This window comes from Dromaius novaehollandiae, chromosome 1 (assembly GCF_036370855.1).
Source record: "Dromaius novaehollandiae isolate bDroNov1 chromosome 1, bDroNov1.hap1, whole genome shotgun sequence".
In the NCBI taxonomy this organism is placed as follows: Eukaryota; Metazoa; Chordata; class Aves; order Casuariiformes; family Dromaiidae; genus Dromaius; species Dromaius novaehollandiae.
In genome coordinates, this window is record NC_088098.1 from 137,072,494 (window position 1) to 137,090,613 (window position 18,120).

Consider the following 18,120-nt stretch of genomic DNA (forward strand, 5'->3'; position numbering starts at 1 on the left):
GCCTTCAAATTCCAATAGCCAGTGCTGGAATTTCTTCAGCCAGCATTTCTTTCAAGATCCCCTCTTTTATCCCTTAGCTTCATCAGGATGTCCTTGTAAAAATCATTCAGACTCAGGCTGTAGGGCCTGTCTCTCTCCCCACCCTAGCTCAACATCTTGTATTTCTGTTCAATCCCCAAAAGCCCCCTTATCAGCATTATTCACAGGTCTGTATCTTCCACTTTTGCAGCCAGGGAGGCAGAAGTCCTGCAGACTACGGCCTCCTTTGTTACAGAACCCAGAATAACACATCCTGTAGGAAAGGAAAAAAAAAAAAAGCCTAACAATATCTTATTACAGACTGTGTCAAACGCAATCACATACACAAAAGGGGAGATAAAAGACATTGCATCAAAAACCCCTCATGCTCGTGATCTGCAACACCTGAACACTTGGTTTTGCAGTGTCAGTGTTTTTCCAGATGGACCAGACCATTTTCCAGATGGGCTGGCAGGAGGGCTCAGCACAGGTATCACCACAGCCCTAAAAATAGCAGCTGTAGCCAGTCATCATTCTCTGCAAGGAAGTGCCAGTACAGGGGGGTGGCGCACATGTGAAGCCAGTGGATCTCACAGATATTTGTACACACTGCAGCATGAGTTCAGTGGTGGGCTGGGACACTGTGCTTTGTGCTCGCTTAGTTCCTGTTCATCCTTCACCCTTTCCTGCCCTTTCCCTATTCTTATTCTGACCCTATCCCTGTCTGCCCCATCTCCTCTTACACCTGCCCATCTTCCCCACATCTCTCCTCCTCTGGACCCACCCACTTTCAGAAACCTCAGCCTCTTTCCTCTGCCTCCTATCCTATCTTCATTCCTTCTCCTCCTCCCTTTCCTGTTGCCCTCTCTTTTTATTCCAGTTCCTGCCAAATACCACCCCCTACCTCTCTTTAGAGTGCCAAGACATGAGGGCAAGTCCATTGTATGAAACATAATTGACAAAAGAGCACCATTGGTGGAGACTGCTCAAAGGGAAAGTCCTTTAATACAAAAAAAGAAAAAAAGCAGTAAAAAATCTGTAAACAGATTGCTCTCAGAATCATCTCCAGTCTCTTACTTTCTCTTAGAGTTTTTGATTTCTAATGCTCATCACCATTATATTGATGCTCCAAACTTTGGTATTACTTTTTCTGATAATCCCACAACTCTAGAAAAACACTTCAGGGTATTACACATGTAGCCTACTTGGTCAGCAGCACAAAACTGAAATAAAAAAGTGCTAGTACTAGATTAAACCCTTAATGAACTGGGTTTACACATTACAAAATCCAAGAATTTTGTTTGAGAAATGTAAGAGAATATCTAATTTTAACTAGGATTTGTTAGATTACTTAATCTGTAGCAAACATTAAACACTATAGTCTAACCCCGTTCATCTTTATAAGCTGCTGATGCTCATTAGCCTAATGTGTTACAGCTCACCTAAAACTCCATTTGATCTGTGCAGTAACTCTTATACAGGAAGAGGACATTGATCCCACACCAGAAAGGCCCTGTGGATCTCACAATATGAGGTGTCTGAGGACAAGAGGAATAGTATTTTCATTCATTATCCTGAAAATGTGGCAGTTTGTACGTGGGCTACAGGACAGCAGCATCTTCATAAAGTTTTTTTCTAATGAGAAATAACTACAGCCAATTTTATGAAATATAGAAGTACTGTTGGAAATTTAAATAGTGCTAGAGTACAAGTGCCTTCCAACTCCAAAAATCCCATGATTATCTCCACACAAGTATATAAAGCAACAAATCCCTCACCATGAGTGGGCATATGGTATCAGAAATAACACTTAGTTTCTATTCTTATCATTTCATTTTTTCAAACTTCTCCCATCTGCAGCTTAGCTACTGGGGCAGGAGGCATTACAATTTAGGATTTTATACTTCAAATACCAGAACAAACTAGCAGAAGCATGGCCACTGTTAACTTTGGCCACTTTCCATTTTTATGAAAAGTCTTGTATGTGTGAAAGCCCACAGCGCTGGGCCTGCTGAGACAAGTAAAATCTTTTTCAGTATTGCCAGCTTTCCAGATGTTCACATAAATTTCATAATTTCCGGTGCTTTTCTTAAAGTTCCAAGCTGATGATAAAGCTTCAAAGAAATTCTTTTTTAGACTATTAAATTTCTTATTCTTGCACAGCTGCTGAAATAACATAAAAATATTACCTAAGCACAAGCAGAAAAAGTTTCCCATTAAATGGCAGGGGAGATGGAGTTGCACAGCAACCATGACAGCATTGTGTGACACAGGAGCAAATACCATTCAGACTGGTGCCACTGAAATAGGGAGGAGAATCTAAAATCTCCTTATATCCTTCCCAACCCACCCCCCCCACCAGGTGACCTGTGCCTGAATGAAGGGCACACACATTGTTCATATATCAGAAGGCCAAAAAAAAAAAAAAAAAAAAAAAAAGGCAGTGACATCCTTCTTTAAAGGGCTTTTCATTTTCTAGTCCACCTCATTATTTTTTCAGGGACCTGACTCATCATTTTGAATGTCAATTCTGGTAATTTTCACAGTCTACAGGCTTTGTCCTGTTAAATGGAACAGTCGAACTGTCTTCTTTTTCCTTTATTTTTTAGGAGTCTTGGAATTCCTTTCTAATATTTGTCATGTTCTGCAGCTTCATTTTTGTCAGATGGAAATGGGCTGAAGTCAAGCTTACAGATGATGTGGCGCTTTCTCTGTTGTGGTAAAATGCAAAATGTAGGCTGGAGTTTCATGTATTTCAGTTTATGGATGTGTTTTCTCTCCCTTCAGTGCTTTGCTTTGGTTCATGTATTGCTTAACAAAACAGGAACTGACACAGAACAGAGTGGTGGATTTCTCATTACAGTCATCCCACTTCTCATTGTAATGCAGTTATTGTCTGTAGATACACAATGCCAGCACGAGTTGCCCGCAAATGATTTTCCAATTATTGCTCAAGCAAATATATGAAATTAAATTCAAGTATGATTTCATGTAACAGTTAAATTACACAACCACCTGTTTCCTTTCCATGAAGAATAGTGTTTCATCTCTCCTTTTTTCTTTGTTAATTTTTATCTTAATTTTCCTGCTTTGCACTAGTGAGTATTTGGTCTGGTGTTGTTTTCCTTCTGGCAAGGTGATGTCTTTGTTCCAGGCCATATATTGCAATGCAATTGGCAAGAGACCTCCATTCCTGAAAGCATGTTCCAGGAAAATGTACTTTTTTATACCATTCATTTAGAAATGGTTCCCATGCCTACATCTTTTCATATCTGACCTTATACTGCCCCAGTGCACGGGTAAATGGAGTGATTGATCACTAGCAGTCAAGGACAGATGTTACTGTTATCCATAAGGAGACCAGGTACACAAATGTGTGTTTGGCTTCCATCCAGTCAGCAATATGCAACTTTCCCATTGGCACAGAGATCCAGAACTAACCACCTGCCAATATTTTTTGATCTTGTCAGCCAAGAACAACTTTATATGTACAAATTGGGCTCCACCAACATTTCCCACCTTTCTACTTAGAACAAAGCCTTACTTTTAATTTGAGACAAAGAAATATAGAACTATAGAAGTGACATCTTGGTCCATCAAATCTAGTCATCAAATCTAGACACACAGTCACATAATCTAATCCCTCTCAAAAATGATCAAGGTTCATTTAATGATACCTAGATTTTCCCTCCGTTATTTCTGTTGGTTATTGTTCCAGGAATTCAAGCTGTTGATAGTTAGAAACTTTAAAATTTCTGGTTTGAACTTACTTATGATCAGTTTACACCAATTTGTTCTCTTGGCAGCATTGTTCTTTAGTTTAAATCTCTCCTGTTGTCTTTGTATTCACCTCACCTCCAGTGTTCTTGTATGTCAGCTAGACATGTGCATGGCATGACAGGAAGTAATGAGGCAGTATATGTTCAGGTATAATGTCTATATCCTTACTTTACCTTAAATGCTTTATAAAGTCATTTTGCATCATTAAAATGTAAAACATTCTTTCTTTAAGCAGGATGATCAATGGAGTTTTTGTAAGAGCTGTACTAGTTGTATAACAAAGTACCTGTATTAGGTTTTATTATTTATTTAGTAGGTTTTATTATTTGTTATGCAAAGCAAATACTTCGGATCCAACAGAAAAGTAGGGGTACTGGAAACCCAGGGCTATATTCTGAGTCTGGATTTGTAGATTGGGAAGGAATGAGAGAAACCAAAATGGGTGATGGGAGGCAGCAGTCAAGAGATTGTTAGGAAACCATCCCAAAGGTTGAAAGGAATCTGAGGCTGTTTGATTAAAACACACGAAAAGGAAGTAGGGGCAGGAGGGAGGACAAGAAGGAAAGGAAAAGAATGGGTGAAAGGTGGATAGCTGATGATAATCCAAGGACATTGTCTTCAGACATTATGAAAATGGCTGCTTGTCCTGCAAAAGGCTGCAATTTTTTAGCCTCTGAAACCATTGTTATTGCTGTAATCACGCCCATAGGAAGATGAATATGTCAAACTCACTGGATTCACATAGCATGCAGTCACAATTTAGTAAGCTAGTGACGTCCCAGTAACACTGTGTGTAGTTTAATAAAGTCTAGTGATTCTAACGCTACTTATATAATGTCTATAAGGCCTCTGCCTATAATACATAGAAGATGTCAAACTCAAACCTTCCTTAGATATGTGCTTTATTTTGGTTAGTATTTCTTATTTTTAAATGCCATTTTTTAAATCTGAAAAAGTTAATTCAAGGCATATGAAGATGTTCATGCTTTTGGAAAGTCAGTGTAGTGAACACAGAAATGTATGTAGTTTTGCCAAAGGGAAAAATAAATAATTTTCTATGGAAGTGTTCCTATGCTGATTGAGATTAGTTTCCAAGGGAAAATCCTCATCTTGTGAATATCAGTGTTATTCTGGTAGGAGCTGAGGTAATAAATATGATTGTGTGAGGTCAGAGAGAGGTATTCCTACATAGCAAACAGCCATGTCGATCATGGTAACAGTCTCTCCTTCCCCCCTCTGCTTATCTGTCACATGGAAAGACAATGCTGCTGGCAAAGTCCAAATCCTCTTAAATCCCAACATTAGATTGTAAAATAAAATTGAAGTCATCAAATTTAAGCACAGGATGCATACAGAATTGTAGAACTGAACAGTTTCTACAGCATTGTTTGGCTACACTGCACAGTGCCATGTAAGAATTACATGCAACAATGTCATTTGGTGTAAATGGAACTGCATTATCATCTGCCTGATAAGATTCTGTATCCTAAAATTATTTTAAAAAATCCACACCTGACTTTACTGTACCGTGCCAACAATAGCTACACTAAAGATCTAGGAGACTATAGCAGACTAGTCCTAAAACAGTGTTAAATGGACTGTGTCTGTATACAGTACACTCCTGCTCCTTCCACCTCTACCTCACACACACTTACACACACTCCTGCCTTTACACTCAGACAGGGACATGCACAGCTACTTGCAAACAGAAGCATGGATACAACAGCATACCCATATGAGCTTGAAGTCCAAAAAACTCTGGGCTGTAAACAAAGGGTTTGAATTAGCTTTCAAAAAAAATTTTTTTTGGAAGGATAGTGGAGTTTTTCATATGAATAGTGTGTTGTGGAGGGATACACTGTATTACCTATGTATTTTCTTAGTCTGCTGTATATTTTCTTCCCATAGGATTAAGAACACAGGTACAGAAGAGACTATGAAACATGGAGGTTTCACTCAGAAAAGCTACTTGCTGTTTTTTAATGCTCTGATTTATAAATGTGCTAAAGATCACTTCTGATGACTTACATGAGGTATGTGGTAATCATAAATCATAATAAAACCCCAAATGCAGGGGGTGGGAGGTATACACTTAGTGTCCTGGCACTCAGCACAATTGCAACAGCAGGAAGAGTTGATTTTGGGAACTCCTGAGTAAAGCAGCTGGCACAAGAGATGGTATTGCTAATATATTTGCTGTTTTCACAGATACCTCTCTTTGGGTGCATAAGCAGGCAAGGGCTTTGGATGTGCCAGTTCATCCCATCAGCTGCTTGCTACAGAATGGAGGGTCTAGCAATCACACCCCAAACAGCTGCACAAACAGAGAGCAATCTAACAGCTTGAATTTTCTGTATCATAGTGCTGTAGCAGTACTATTTCACACAGTACTGTTTTCTTTGCCTTTCTCCATAACAACATTTAACAATTAAATCTAGATCAAGAGTTAAAACAATGAAGACACAATTGTCTAAATAGCTGCAATGTCTCTTGCACTGAGAAGATAAACAAAGACAAAAAAAGGCATTTTGAAAGACCTGAGTAATTTCTTAAGCGCTTCCTCCTAGATGTTTTATTGCTTTTGTTATTGGAGTCACAAAAACAGGGGGAGAAAGGGAAGTAATTTGTGAATTTGCACAAATCTCCTCCCTAGAATTCCAGTGGCTCTCTTGCCGAATTACGCAGCACCCTCTAAAATCTTTGCATATTTTAAAAATATGAAGTAATCTGCTTTGTAACTCTTTCTGGCTGAATGCAGTGGCACCATATTTCAAGACACAGCTCCACAGACTCTCCTGTATCAGGTGATTAGCAGCACATGGTGTTTCTGGAGCAGGAGGTGAAAACAGAACTTACAACCCCTCTACCTTTACCTTCATAGCTGAGTTATATCACTTTATGCCTAAAGCTCATATGGCTGAGATGCACTGAAAATATTAACAGGAGAGTGAGGCAATTAATGCAACAAAGAAAAACAATTAATAAAACCTTTCCACTTTCCCCTGCTTTCATGAAGTATGTATTTTGGCAAATGCTAACATTCTGAGGTGGCCAGTAGCTTGAAATGAGTTTGTGGGAATCAGATAGCAAAAATGTGTGGCTAGGAGACAATACTAAGCCTCCTTTGAGGTTCTTTAACATTTTCCTGATGTCCCAAGTGTCCACAATGGACCAGAGAAGATAGAATCCCTGCCACTGGAATATAAAATCAGTTCAACAGTGTATATAATACAAAATTGAGGTGTCATAGAGAATATGACTGTCAGGAACAGGATTCATATTATCATCACACAGCGATGCCGTTCTTTCTAAGTGTATAGCCCATCTAAAAAATCCAATCCATGCAGAGATTATTCAAGGGCTGGAAGCACAGAGGAATGAGTCACAAACACCTGGGGGGTGACTGTGTGGGTTGAGATTTAACTCTCATTGTTTCTCAGCATACAAAATACACACAACATAAGTCAATTTTATTGAACACTGCTATAATGAACCCCTCTTGTTGATTGCTGTCTGTACAGGGCTTTAAAATAAAAATTATAGTTATTTAACAGCGTTTTGCAGCTCGAAGACCGCAACTGAGACTGATCTTGACTAAGGTAAAGTAGTTTGCTGAATGTAACTTTGCTGTATGGTGATTTCTCAAAATAGGGGTGCCTCAAAGATTTGTTGTAACGTCTTTAATGACTGTGTGCTCGTTAGTTTCTGGGGCTGGAGAAAAAGTGTTGTCCTGCACCTTAAAAGTGCAAGTCCAACTGTTCTTTAAAATAATGGAGATTTTATTGTGAAAATGGACCTCCACCAACACAGATCCATCATCCCTCATGTTCCTTATACCCATCACTAAATCCCTTAGATACACTGCAGGGTCAGAAGCCCTCTCTCAATACTAGGTCTTGCCTCAGACTTTATATAGCACGTGCATGCTATCTGAGCTTAAAACAAATATCAGGGTAGGCATTTGAACATGCAAAAATATCTAAGAATAGGTTTAGACTCCTAAACTTACATGATTCATAGATGGGTACACCAGCCACTCTGGCTTTATTTTCTGTAACAGTTCCCAGAGAATTAAATATAGATCTAGAAGTCTGCAAGCATAAGCACACTAATTACTAATAGGTAAGCTACGATGTAAATCTACATCATGCTTACAGTCACCAGTGAACGTAGGATAGCTTATCCCTCACTGAAAGGATAAACAGCTTCACGCTTACCATGGGCTAAAAGAAGTCCCAGAGCCAACTACTGTGACAGAGGTAACATACTGCAAAGGATCCTCACTGACCTTGCGATAATTCATCTGAGCAGCCATACCCTACACCAAGTGTCGTTTTTCAGTACAATCTTGACCATGAGTTCTAGTCTCACATGACTGTCCAAATTCTTTCCTGAGACAGCGGGACTGGCCTCTCAGAATGTGTAAAGGCATAAGACAATCACGCCTACTGTGTAGAGTATTTCTATGTTTTTAGTGCAGTATATAAAGATGAATACCAGTGTTACGTAACACGCACCACTTGCTTCTTACACAGTAATTAGTGGGAGCAGTTATAGATACATTTTACACAGAACATGGTTTATATTTACATGAGATTAATTTCTCCTCAATTTTATTAAATTTAGAAATACGACAAAACAGCCTGCATTACCACTTCTCAGACATGTTAGTAAAGTGCTTTAAACATTTAGAGCACACTAAATGCTAAATGTTAAATATCATTATGTCAGGCTAAGTGCTAATGGTGTAGTAGTGAAAATGGCAGCTCTGTAACATTCTTAATGTTCAGAAACCAATGACTAAAATAATCTTGTTTGTTTTAGCACAGTACAACGAAAAGCAACTGGTAACACAAAGATGCATCTAGCTCAGTATTTAGAGAATAAAGACAAGTTTTCCTAATTACTTCTGACTTCAAATTTCGGTACTCTGGAAAGTATTACTCAAAATTATATGCCATGTTTTAGAAGCACCAGGTAAACTTCAGTTACTGCTGTGCAGTACAAATAATAATGTGTTTTGCTTAATACTCCAATGAAATACAGCTTACTCTACTTCAGATCAATTTGCATTTTAGTATGGGAATTTTACAAATGTGATTCGACAGCTTGTGATATTGCTTTTCCCGCATGGACAAATGTCAGGAAAATTATCCATCTGCATTCAGAATGGCACCCAACTGCACTCCCGCTTCCAATAAGATGGTGTCTGAAGTCATTCAAACAAACAGATGCATTCATTTCTTTCCCAGGGTGAAGCAAGACGTATTTGTAAGTGACAGCATATTTATCACTCTGCTAGTGCCAGTTTCATCCTCGTATCCAGTTATTTTCCTCAAACTGCTCAGGTATGCTGTTTTGAAATCTTGTTCACTAAATGTTTACATTCCGTACTGTTTAATCCATCCAAATAATACTGAGTCTGATTAAGGAGTTTCCACAGGTATTAAGTAAATGGAGGAAGTTCCAAGTAATTATTTATTTATTTAGCCTCCTAGAGAACACAGCTGCCCTTAACATGGATCAATAGTAATTTCTGGATGAAAATCCAGGTCTCAGCAGAATGCTCAGTCAGAAATAACTGTACATTTTCTGAAAAATTCTTCCTTACAGATGATTAAACTCACTAAAGAACTTGTTAAACAGATATTACCATGTTTACCTTCCACAAAGCAAGAAAGCAAAAACCAAGTATCTTCCCCAGAAACACACAAAACACAGTAATTACTTTTCTAATAATTGTAAGAGCAATAATCTCACTTTTGATACCTTTGACTACATATACTAAGCAGTTAATGGTGCACAGTAAGCTGAATAGCAAAAAAATACTGCAGATTTTTGCTGCTGTTTATGCTTGTGCAATGCAATTCTGATTCTTTTCTTTTAAGCTACAACCCACAAAGTACTGAAGAGTTAAGTTTCTGTTTTTGTGAGTGGAGTGATTGAGGTAATGCTAATGGAAATAATTACGGCATACCACTGAAGTACTAGACACTCTTAAGTTTCTAACAAGGCTAAGAAGTACCACTGTGCCTCTTACAGAGCATTTTGAGAAAAGTAAAAGCTTAGCAAAGGAAAGTAGATAAATTTTCCTTTACCCTGCTGTGATTAAGTCTCATTTCAGTTGCACACATGGGACAAAAAAAAAATAAATATGCAAATTATGTTCTGGCTATATCCAGAAAGACAGAGAGTAAGGGAGAGGAGAGGGAAGAAGAACAGAAAAACAGACTGGTTTACCTGATACTGTACAACACTTTTCCAGTCTTAGAAATCCTCAGCAACTTGTTGTCTGTTGTCACATCATGGAAGTTTGCACCCTTCTCATTGGCAAAGAATAAATCTGGCTTCCAAATAGAATCCAGCATAGAGGGATCCAGATCCAGGGAATCATCAGGATATTCACTGTAAGCCAGACGTGAGTCATTCCACTGCTGTCTCAAAAAAATGTTCACTCTGTAGTCCTACAGAAATGCCATGTAAAAAGGTTACTAAGCCACTTACCGAAATTAAAAGCCCACTTTAGCTTTGTCTATGCTCTTAGACTTCATATAGTACCAGTGTTATAGCAAACATTTGTGTTATCCTTTGAATGTAAAAATTGTCATTTGAAAAGAAAGCAGTGTAAATACCAAACAAACGCAACTGGTACATTTTCCAAATCAGAGTTGCTTCTCTGATGAAGAAAATACTAACTACGACCTGAAATATTAAAGAGAACCCTCTGTTAAATCTTACGGATTAACACAGAGGTACTCGGAAAAACAAAAAGCATTGCTGCTAGCTATATACTATTTCAACAAAGATTCTGTAAAACTACTAATTTAAATAAATTGCTTACAATATGTAAATCAATTATTTCTAATGTACTCATGAATAGTTGCTAATTCCAGTGAAGTCAGATTTGTACTGAAGAAACTAAATCAGCACTTCTTATTTACTATTTGTGTCCTTTTTCTGTCTACCGTATGCTTTTCTCTGTATGTTCCTTCATTCACTCCTCCCTCTCTGAATCCCATTAAAATTGTTCTAATTGCATTCTTCTGCTCAGTGGTCTGTTAGTCACAACTGGGAAGGCAGCAATTATTTAGAGGTTCATTTAAAACCAACATTAATAGTGTGTCAAGAACTGGCTATTAAAAGGGAATGTGAAAAGAGCTTTTAGGGTCTAATCCAAAACCCACTGCAGGCAGTGGAAAAATATTGGTGCTTGTTCTCCTTATCCTAAATTTCCATGGTCAGCCAATAAAAGCTTCACTTCCCCCAGCTTTCCCTGCTATTATAGCATATTTACTTAAATTACTAAATTTAATTAGTCAGTGAATGCTCCCTTAGGAATACACCTACTCTTCATCTAAAAGGGAAATATTTAAGAATATTTATACAAATGATATTATCTGAAGGAATATGGTAGCAAAATAATTTTGTCAACTGTACAACCCTTTGCATTTAGGATTTGTTTTGTGGTAGCAGCAGTACATTAAAATGGTGGCATTGTACTTTTAACTTGGAAAATGTATGAGTTGTCATGTGTTTAGTTAGGATATTGAACTGCGTATTTTTAAGAATTTATCCTCTTTGAAAGGTAACTAAATATTATCACTCTGATTAAAGATTCAGTAAGCTTTGTGTCCAATACGCAAACTCTGTTGAATAAGCCCCTCTAAGTGTGAGAATTTCCCACCATTCATTAAGTAGATTCATGATGAAAAGTGTGCTGTTGCCCTGACAGAATATTTGTAACAGCTCCAACATCCAAACAGATGAAGTTTTTGAAACCTATGGGATGATGTTTCATGATCTTAGTAGCAAAATGATTTTGCTGCTTTCTTTATCATTTTTGTTTTGCCAGTGGGTCAAAACATGAGCGGCTACTAATCACAGAAAGACAGACCTAGTAGTGGTCTCAAGAATAATCCTGCATCTATTTTTCACAACCCACTTTTTGCTGTGGTGTTGTTTCATACAGTTTAACATCAAATAGCTACTTGGAGTTCTGCAGTTATAAAGTATCTTCACATCTTGTGAATATTCGTTCATTCTTTCCCGGTCTTAGAAAAAGAAAGTTTGTCTTACAAGAATATGCGGGGCAGTTTCAGTTGTAAACCTAGGAAAATAATTTTAATTCTACAGAAAAGAAGGCTGGAGCTGTAATCAGAGATTGCTGATAGAATAAATTTACTCTTACTAGTTGTGCAACTGCCTTTTATTTTTCTTTGAAATAGGAAATAAGGATTTTTCCTTTCATGACATAGAAATCATAAACTAGTCAAATCACCGAATTCTTTAGAAAGATATAAAAATAAATGTACTTTCATGAACTTCAGTAGTTGGTGATTTAGGTAAGAAAAAACAGTCTGAAAAATCCTTATTCAAAGAAGAGCTTGCTTATGATATATATTATACCAAAAGCATAAATAATACCAATAGGCTTACACTCTTTTTCAACATGTATCTTTATAAACATATCAGACCCATCACATTGATTCACTTAGAAATGCTTTCTCTCTGCACACAGTGTTGTTAGAAGCAAAACAGCACTTCAGCTTGTGTCTCATTGGCTTTGTTTATAGGCTTGATAACAAAAAATGGAAATAGTAATACAACATGAACATTTTAAAGTCATCCTTACTTTTTTCTCTTCTGCTTGTCATATAAGCAGCTAAGAGGAATGTATGTTTACCCCATGAGGCATAATCATGTGTAGAATTTTGAATTTACCTTTTCCTGTGCTAACATTGTAGCTGTCTTCCAAAAAAAGACATTCTTCTGAGAATGATATCACAACATGGAGCTTAGGCAGACTACTGCGAGTAAGTTTTGCAAGTTCCTTTGGGTAAATGTGGGTGGACTGTAGTACCGTACTCCTACACTACCATGAGTACACCTCCTTCACAAATTCTTTCTGGTGGTGTCACTGTTCTAAATGAGAAGTATGGACCTAAAGTTTCAATATCAGTTGCAAAACTGATACCAGCAATAGCCCAAGGCTACTCATATGAACAGTTTTCCTCTGTTCTCAAGCCATAAAATCATGGTAATACTAACACTCTCAAGGACTGTTTATCCGATTAGCTTTATTAGATTTCTCTGAAGATTTAGGGACTTAATCCACAGATATACTAAGTTTGTGTTATAGGAATCTACAGAGAAACATCTTTCCGTTCCCCTCACGCTGGGCAAAGTCAGGGACCTCAATGCTGCGGCCACCAAGTTCTAAGAGGCAGGTTCTCTGGCAGCAGTGGGGCTGGAGGAGCCCTCTTCCCGCCTCAGTGCTATTTTCTGTCTGTGAACTGACTCTCGTCTCCTTCCTCCCACCTTCCCCTCCAATGGCTTTAATCACCCAGGTGTTGAGTCAGATGTCTGAGTCAAGCAGCAGACTTAGCTGGCTTTACATGCACAGCAGAGGCTTGTCAGAGAGACTGCGCCTTTTCTCAACCCTAAATATGAATAATGACTGGAATAGAGTGGTTTAATCATGTATTGCAAGGTCATGACGGTTGTGCAACAGAAAAGCAGTTGGCCACCCATGTGTCTAAAAGCATTCAAGGTGGCCCCAATGGCTTCAGTGGGACTGTCTGATGTAGTTAAAACTATATATATAACTTACTGAATCAGGATCTAACAAGCTGATTTATAATGTGGTTTTTTTTTTCTAGTGGGAAGATACTAGCAGCCAGCCAACCACAGCAAAGCTGTATTACCCCTAAAATTTTAAAAAGAATCACAAAATTTTCTGCTAACATAAGTACCTAAAACACAACCATAGCTCGGTCCATTTAATCCAGTAAAAAAATTGCTGCATAGTGTTAGTCGTTGATTATAGGGCATAACCACAATAATAATGTCCTCACAGTTAGTCATTTCTATAATTAAAAATTAGCTCGTCAATGTATAAACTCCTCTTAGCTTCTCCTATGGCTGATAGCTAAAAAATCCTGGTCATTAGCAACACTGAACATCTGAATTCTTTGGGACTCTGCCCAGCCTGATGTTGATTTATCATCTGTGATATGCAACCACAATTATGCTGTACAGTGAATTTACTGCTGAATGCTGCATGTGTGAATGTTTCCAAAAAGAGATACAGAGTTTACTGGCTTATGGGATAACTGTTTTATTCAGGGAAGTTACTCAGGAAGAGATTTTGCTATTTCTTTGCAAGTTAGGGGTTTAATGAAAGACAAGTGGATGAATGAAGAAAATTTCAAGTGGCTCCATCTTGACTCTGATCTGGGTTTTTTTACTATTTTTATTTTGGTATAATATACATCATTCTAATATGCAAGAAAAGTGTTTCTTTTGGAGCAAAATAATCAATCATGATACTGTCCCATGGGTGCATTATAGTGCAGAAAGATTAGTAGAGATGCATTTTTTTACTAACTCTTTAAGGAAAACTTGCAACAAAACTCATGAAGACTGAGTAGAATTCACCTATTTTGAGAGAACCCGCACAAAATGCTGTTTTAGTTCTCACAGAAGACTTTTAGTTTTTAGGAAAATTCATTGGACATAGGAAATGTGCTGACCTTTCACAAAGGGATGAATTTGAGCCAGGTGTCAGTCCCAGTCAGAGAAAAGAAGCTACTCCTGCTAATGTTATTGAGAATGTGACCTATTGAATTTGTTAGCACTGGGACATTAATCTCGTTTGCCTTGTTCATTTCTCCCCTTGAGAGCTTCTCAAAACAAGTTTTCATCTCCCAGAGTTTCCAGTGAGCTACTGTAGCTCTTCCAAGTTGTGTTCTGAAAATGTGCCTTCAGTACATCTATATGGTTTCACTAAGTATTCCTGTCCTCTGAAACAGGAACATCTCTTTTTGACTTACAATCCGGTATTTTAAATTAATCTTTTAGTTTTATGTCATAACCATCAAGAGAATGTTATAGGCAAAAATGAATCCTAGCAGTCAAACAGAACTTATTATTTGTCACAAGGGCTGCCAACGTTTTACCACACAATTGCATCTAGTTCAGCAAAAATGAAGTAGGTGGAACAGTAACTGAGGTCTGCCTCTCAGAGCAGTTTTAAAACATCCTAAAACTAGTCATACCATCAAAGAAATGACAGCATTAAGAAAATCAATACCAAACCATTGAACAGCATCTAAGAGAACTCTCCACAGTTTTGGCAAATATTATGAATAAAGCAAAATAAGAAAGCCAACAGTTTTTGTTTTCAGCTACTTGAATGTTTAGCTGTTTTCAGCAGAATGTGTTAATGAACATTGGAGAGGTACACATTAACATACTTGATAGACGGTAAAATGCAATGAGGGGATTTAATCAAAGCAATGAAGGAGTCTAATTAATGCAATCAGCATTAGGTCGTGCAAATATTTTCATTGAATGCCATCTTGTAAAGCCAGTGATGTGCGGGATTTTTGCTACTTAAAGCTATGCTGATGTCTCTACCAGCTAAGACAGACAACAGACACGGCTGGGGGAAGAAAGGCTACATTCATAGCCATCTTTTCACTACCCTTTATACACAGGAAATGAATTAAGTTTTCCAAAAACCTGAAAATTACATCTGTTGAAAATTATAAATTACATCAAAATACGTTTTTTCCTGTCATTTTTAACTTGAATTTAGTTTTCTCACTAAGATGATTTTAAAAGACTACAAATATATACTCCATGCATTGTTATTTGTTTACTTTATAGCTGTTTATTTTATAGCTGTGTCTTTCCCACATTATCTAATAAAAAAACTTGTCCTGGTAACAACTTGCCTTTTATCTCTGGAAAATGTTAAGTTATGGGGGTTTTTTAAATAAAAATATTTAGGAGTACAGGACTTGTGTTCCTTGGGTACCTCTTTCTAAAATGGCAGCAACAACTAAAATGACATTTCCATTAAATATTTAAATATTAAATAAAACACTTAAATTAGGCTAAATATCTACTCTTCCTTCAGAATGCAAAGATCGCAAGGCAATATCTATCCCATGATATAAAGAACTAGCCTTTGGTATACCCTGAATCCTGTTATAGGTTGGAATTTCATTGGTAATTGCCAAGAGCTCAGTCCTGAGCTAAAGGTGCTAAGCACTTTTACTGCCTCTGGCTTCAGCAAACACAGAAAGACCTCAGCAGTGTGTATGAGTCCTCATAAAACAGAGTAGTGAAACCTCTTTGAAATTGCTTCATAAGTGTCCATAGCTCCTTTCCTGAGGCAATGCATGCAACTCTCATGAAATGAGATATATTCAATGCAGGTGCAAGCATCCTTTATTAGTTTATTTTGTCACAAAGGAGACTTGAAGAATCCAAAACCAAACTGGAATGTGTCAGTAGTCTGTTTTTAGAATGTGTTTAACCCATTTCTTGTATACTAACACCTGGTAATTATCATTGCTTGAGAAAAGCCATGGCTTTAAGAAAGCCACCAAAACCACTCAGGATTAACAGTTGCCAGGCATATGCATGCTTGAATAAGTAATTGATTTTTTTGGTTTATTGTTTGAAATAGAAGATTAAAAAACTCAGCATTCTTTCTTTTCTTTTTAATGTTTTTCTTAGCAAAATTTAAAGTAAAATGAAAATTTGCTTCCAGAGCTTTCCAAAAAAACAGTTGGACTAAAATTAGCATTTCCATTTTTTATCTCTGACTTCTTTAGTCTTAAAATTTAGCAATTTTTAAAACAAAAATCTCATATTGAAATGAGAAATTAAAGCATTTAAATTTTTAAATATCTCAATGGAAATCCTGAATTTGCCATTTTGGCACTTTTTTGGCTAGGAGTGTTTTCTGAATTTAGTTAAAATACACATTTCAGCCCTCTGGAATCCCATCATTTCCTAATATCAGTTTGCCCCTCAAAATTTCCTGGTCTTCTCATAGTTGTATTTTTTAGTCTTTTGACCAAACTTATGCATTCACTTCAGTTACTGTTGTGACTGCAATTCATAGAAAAATAGCTGAGTTAGTTTTAAATAACACAGTTCGGTTACCTACATCAGCATAGCCTGCAGAAGTCTATAATTCAGCATGTGGCACAAAACCCACACAAGATGCCAAGTAAGTACTAGGCAGGCATCTCCAAAGCTGAACTCAATTATTCTGCATCCTCAATGCTAGCAAGACCTGGGAAAGCTCCCTTGGGATGTCTCTGTTTGCTGTCATCACAGTCACTATAGGCTGTGGTACAGTCCCTACAGATATGTCTTAAGACTTGATAATTAAGTTTAATAACTTACATATGTCTCTATATTGCTATTTTATATTTCTTTTATTTTAATTCAGCTGGTTGATTTTTAGCAAGTTAAGAACTTAGCGTCCCCACATCTACAGCTTCTCTATTCTAAATCATATCCCACTCCTTCACAGGATGGCTTCAATGGCTAGTCCCACTCACCATTGTAGTTTCTGCTATTGAACCAAAGCTGTTGATAAATATGTTGCAGGTAACATTTACAGGAGGACCTGCAAGTTGAACAATAAATAGAAAAATTGACAGGTTGCGTTCATGACATATATTAAGTATTGTTGTTTTCTTGCCAGTGGCATCAAAGCACTTACCATTGTGGTTTCTGTGACTGATCCAAAACTGTTGATAAAAATATTGCAAGTAACGTTTACTGGAGGACCTGTGGAATGCAATAAAAATGTTGCAATATACATTGAAACAAAAGTACAGATCCCTCAGCCTCCGTACAATCTGGTACAGATGTGGCTGGAAACAAGTAGAAAGTGAGTTTTCCCAAAAAAGCATGTAAATATCTACCAAAAGAAAAATATTATCAACACTAATTTAATTCAACTAGTTTTGGTAACAGTTGTAGCTTTAGTAAAAGTTGTTATGTAAATACATAGAACTATATCCTCTTTTAAGGATTTATGAGAGGTGTTAAGGCATGGATATAACGATTCTTTCTTTATCCACAGTACCAGTATAGAATATGCCACAGCATTGTAAACACCCCTCTCTGTCTTCCTTCTCAACTTTACAATTGAAAGATTATCTCTCTATGCTTATTCCATTCTGTATGCAATGGCATGCTACTGAAATTCCCAGCAATGGCCACATTACACATTGACTCCAGTCCACTGAAAATGGGACTTAGACAAGCAGCTCTCTCCGCACCTGGTATGGAGATCTCCGCCTTGCCATAATAAAATATTTTAGCACTATCTGTTCTGACTTGACACAACTTTTGTTAGACAGCTATACATAATCTCTTCCCTTCCACCTCCTTCCCTGATATTTAGCAGTCACTGAAGTGTAGCACAATGAATGGGGACATAATATTTAATTCGTTATCTATTAGACTGCTAGTTTTTTAGGTGTGATGAAATAAACAAGGGTTTTTAAC

General features: G+C 37.2%; 1 protein-coding gene across 5 annotated transcripts in view; it reads right to left on the reverse strand.

The window, feature by feature from the left end:
- GLRA2 (glycine receptor alpha 2) overlaps window positions 1-18,120 on the reverse strand; it is a 131,186-nt gene that overhangs the window by 91,041 nt on the left and 22,025 nt on the right. For 3 of the 5 annotated variants that reach the window (XM_026110174.2, XM_026110168.2, XM_026110172.2), the window contains exons 3-4: window positions 17,163-17,230; window positions 10,039-10,262 (exon numbers count right to left, since the gene is read on the reverse strand). In XM_026110174.2, the coding sequence (XP_025965959.1) occupies window positions 10,039-10,262; window positions 17,163-17,230 (292 nt within the window). Of the gene's footprint in view, window positions 1-10,038; window positions 10,263-17,162; window positions 17,231-17,326; window positions 17,395-18,120 lie in introns of all 5 variants that reach the window. The other 2 variants (XM_026110169.2, XM_026110173.2) reach the window with 1 other exon arrangement.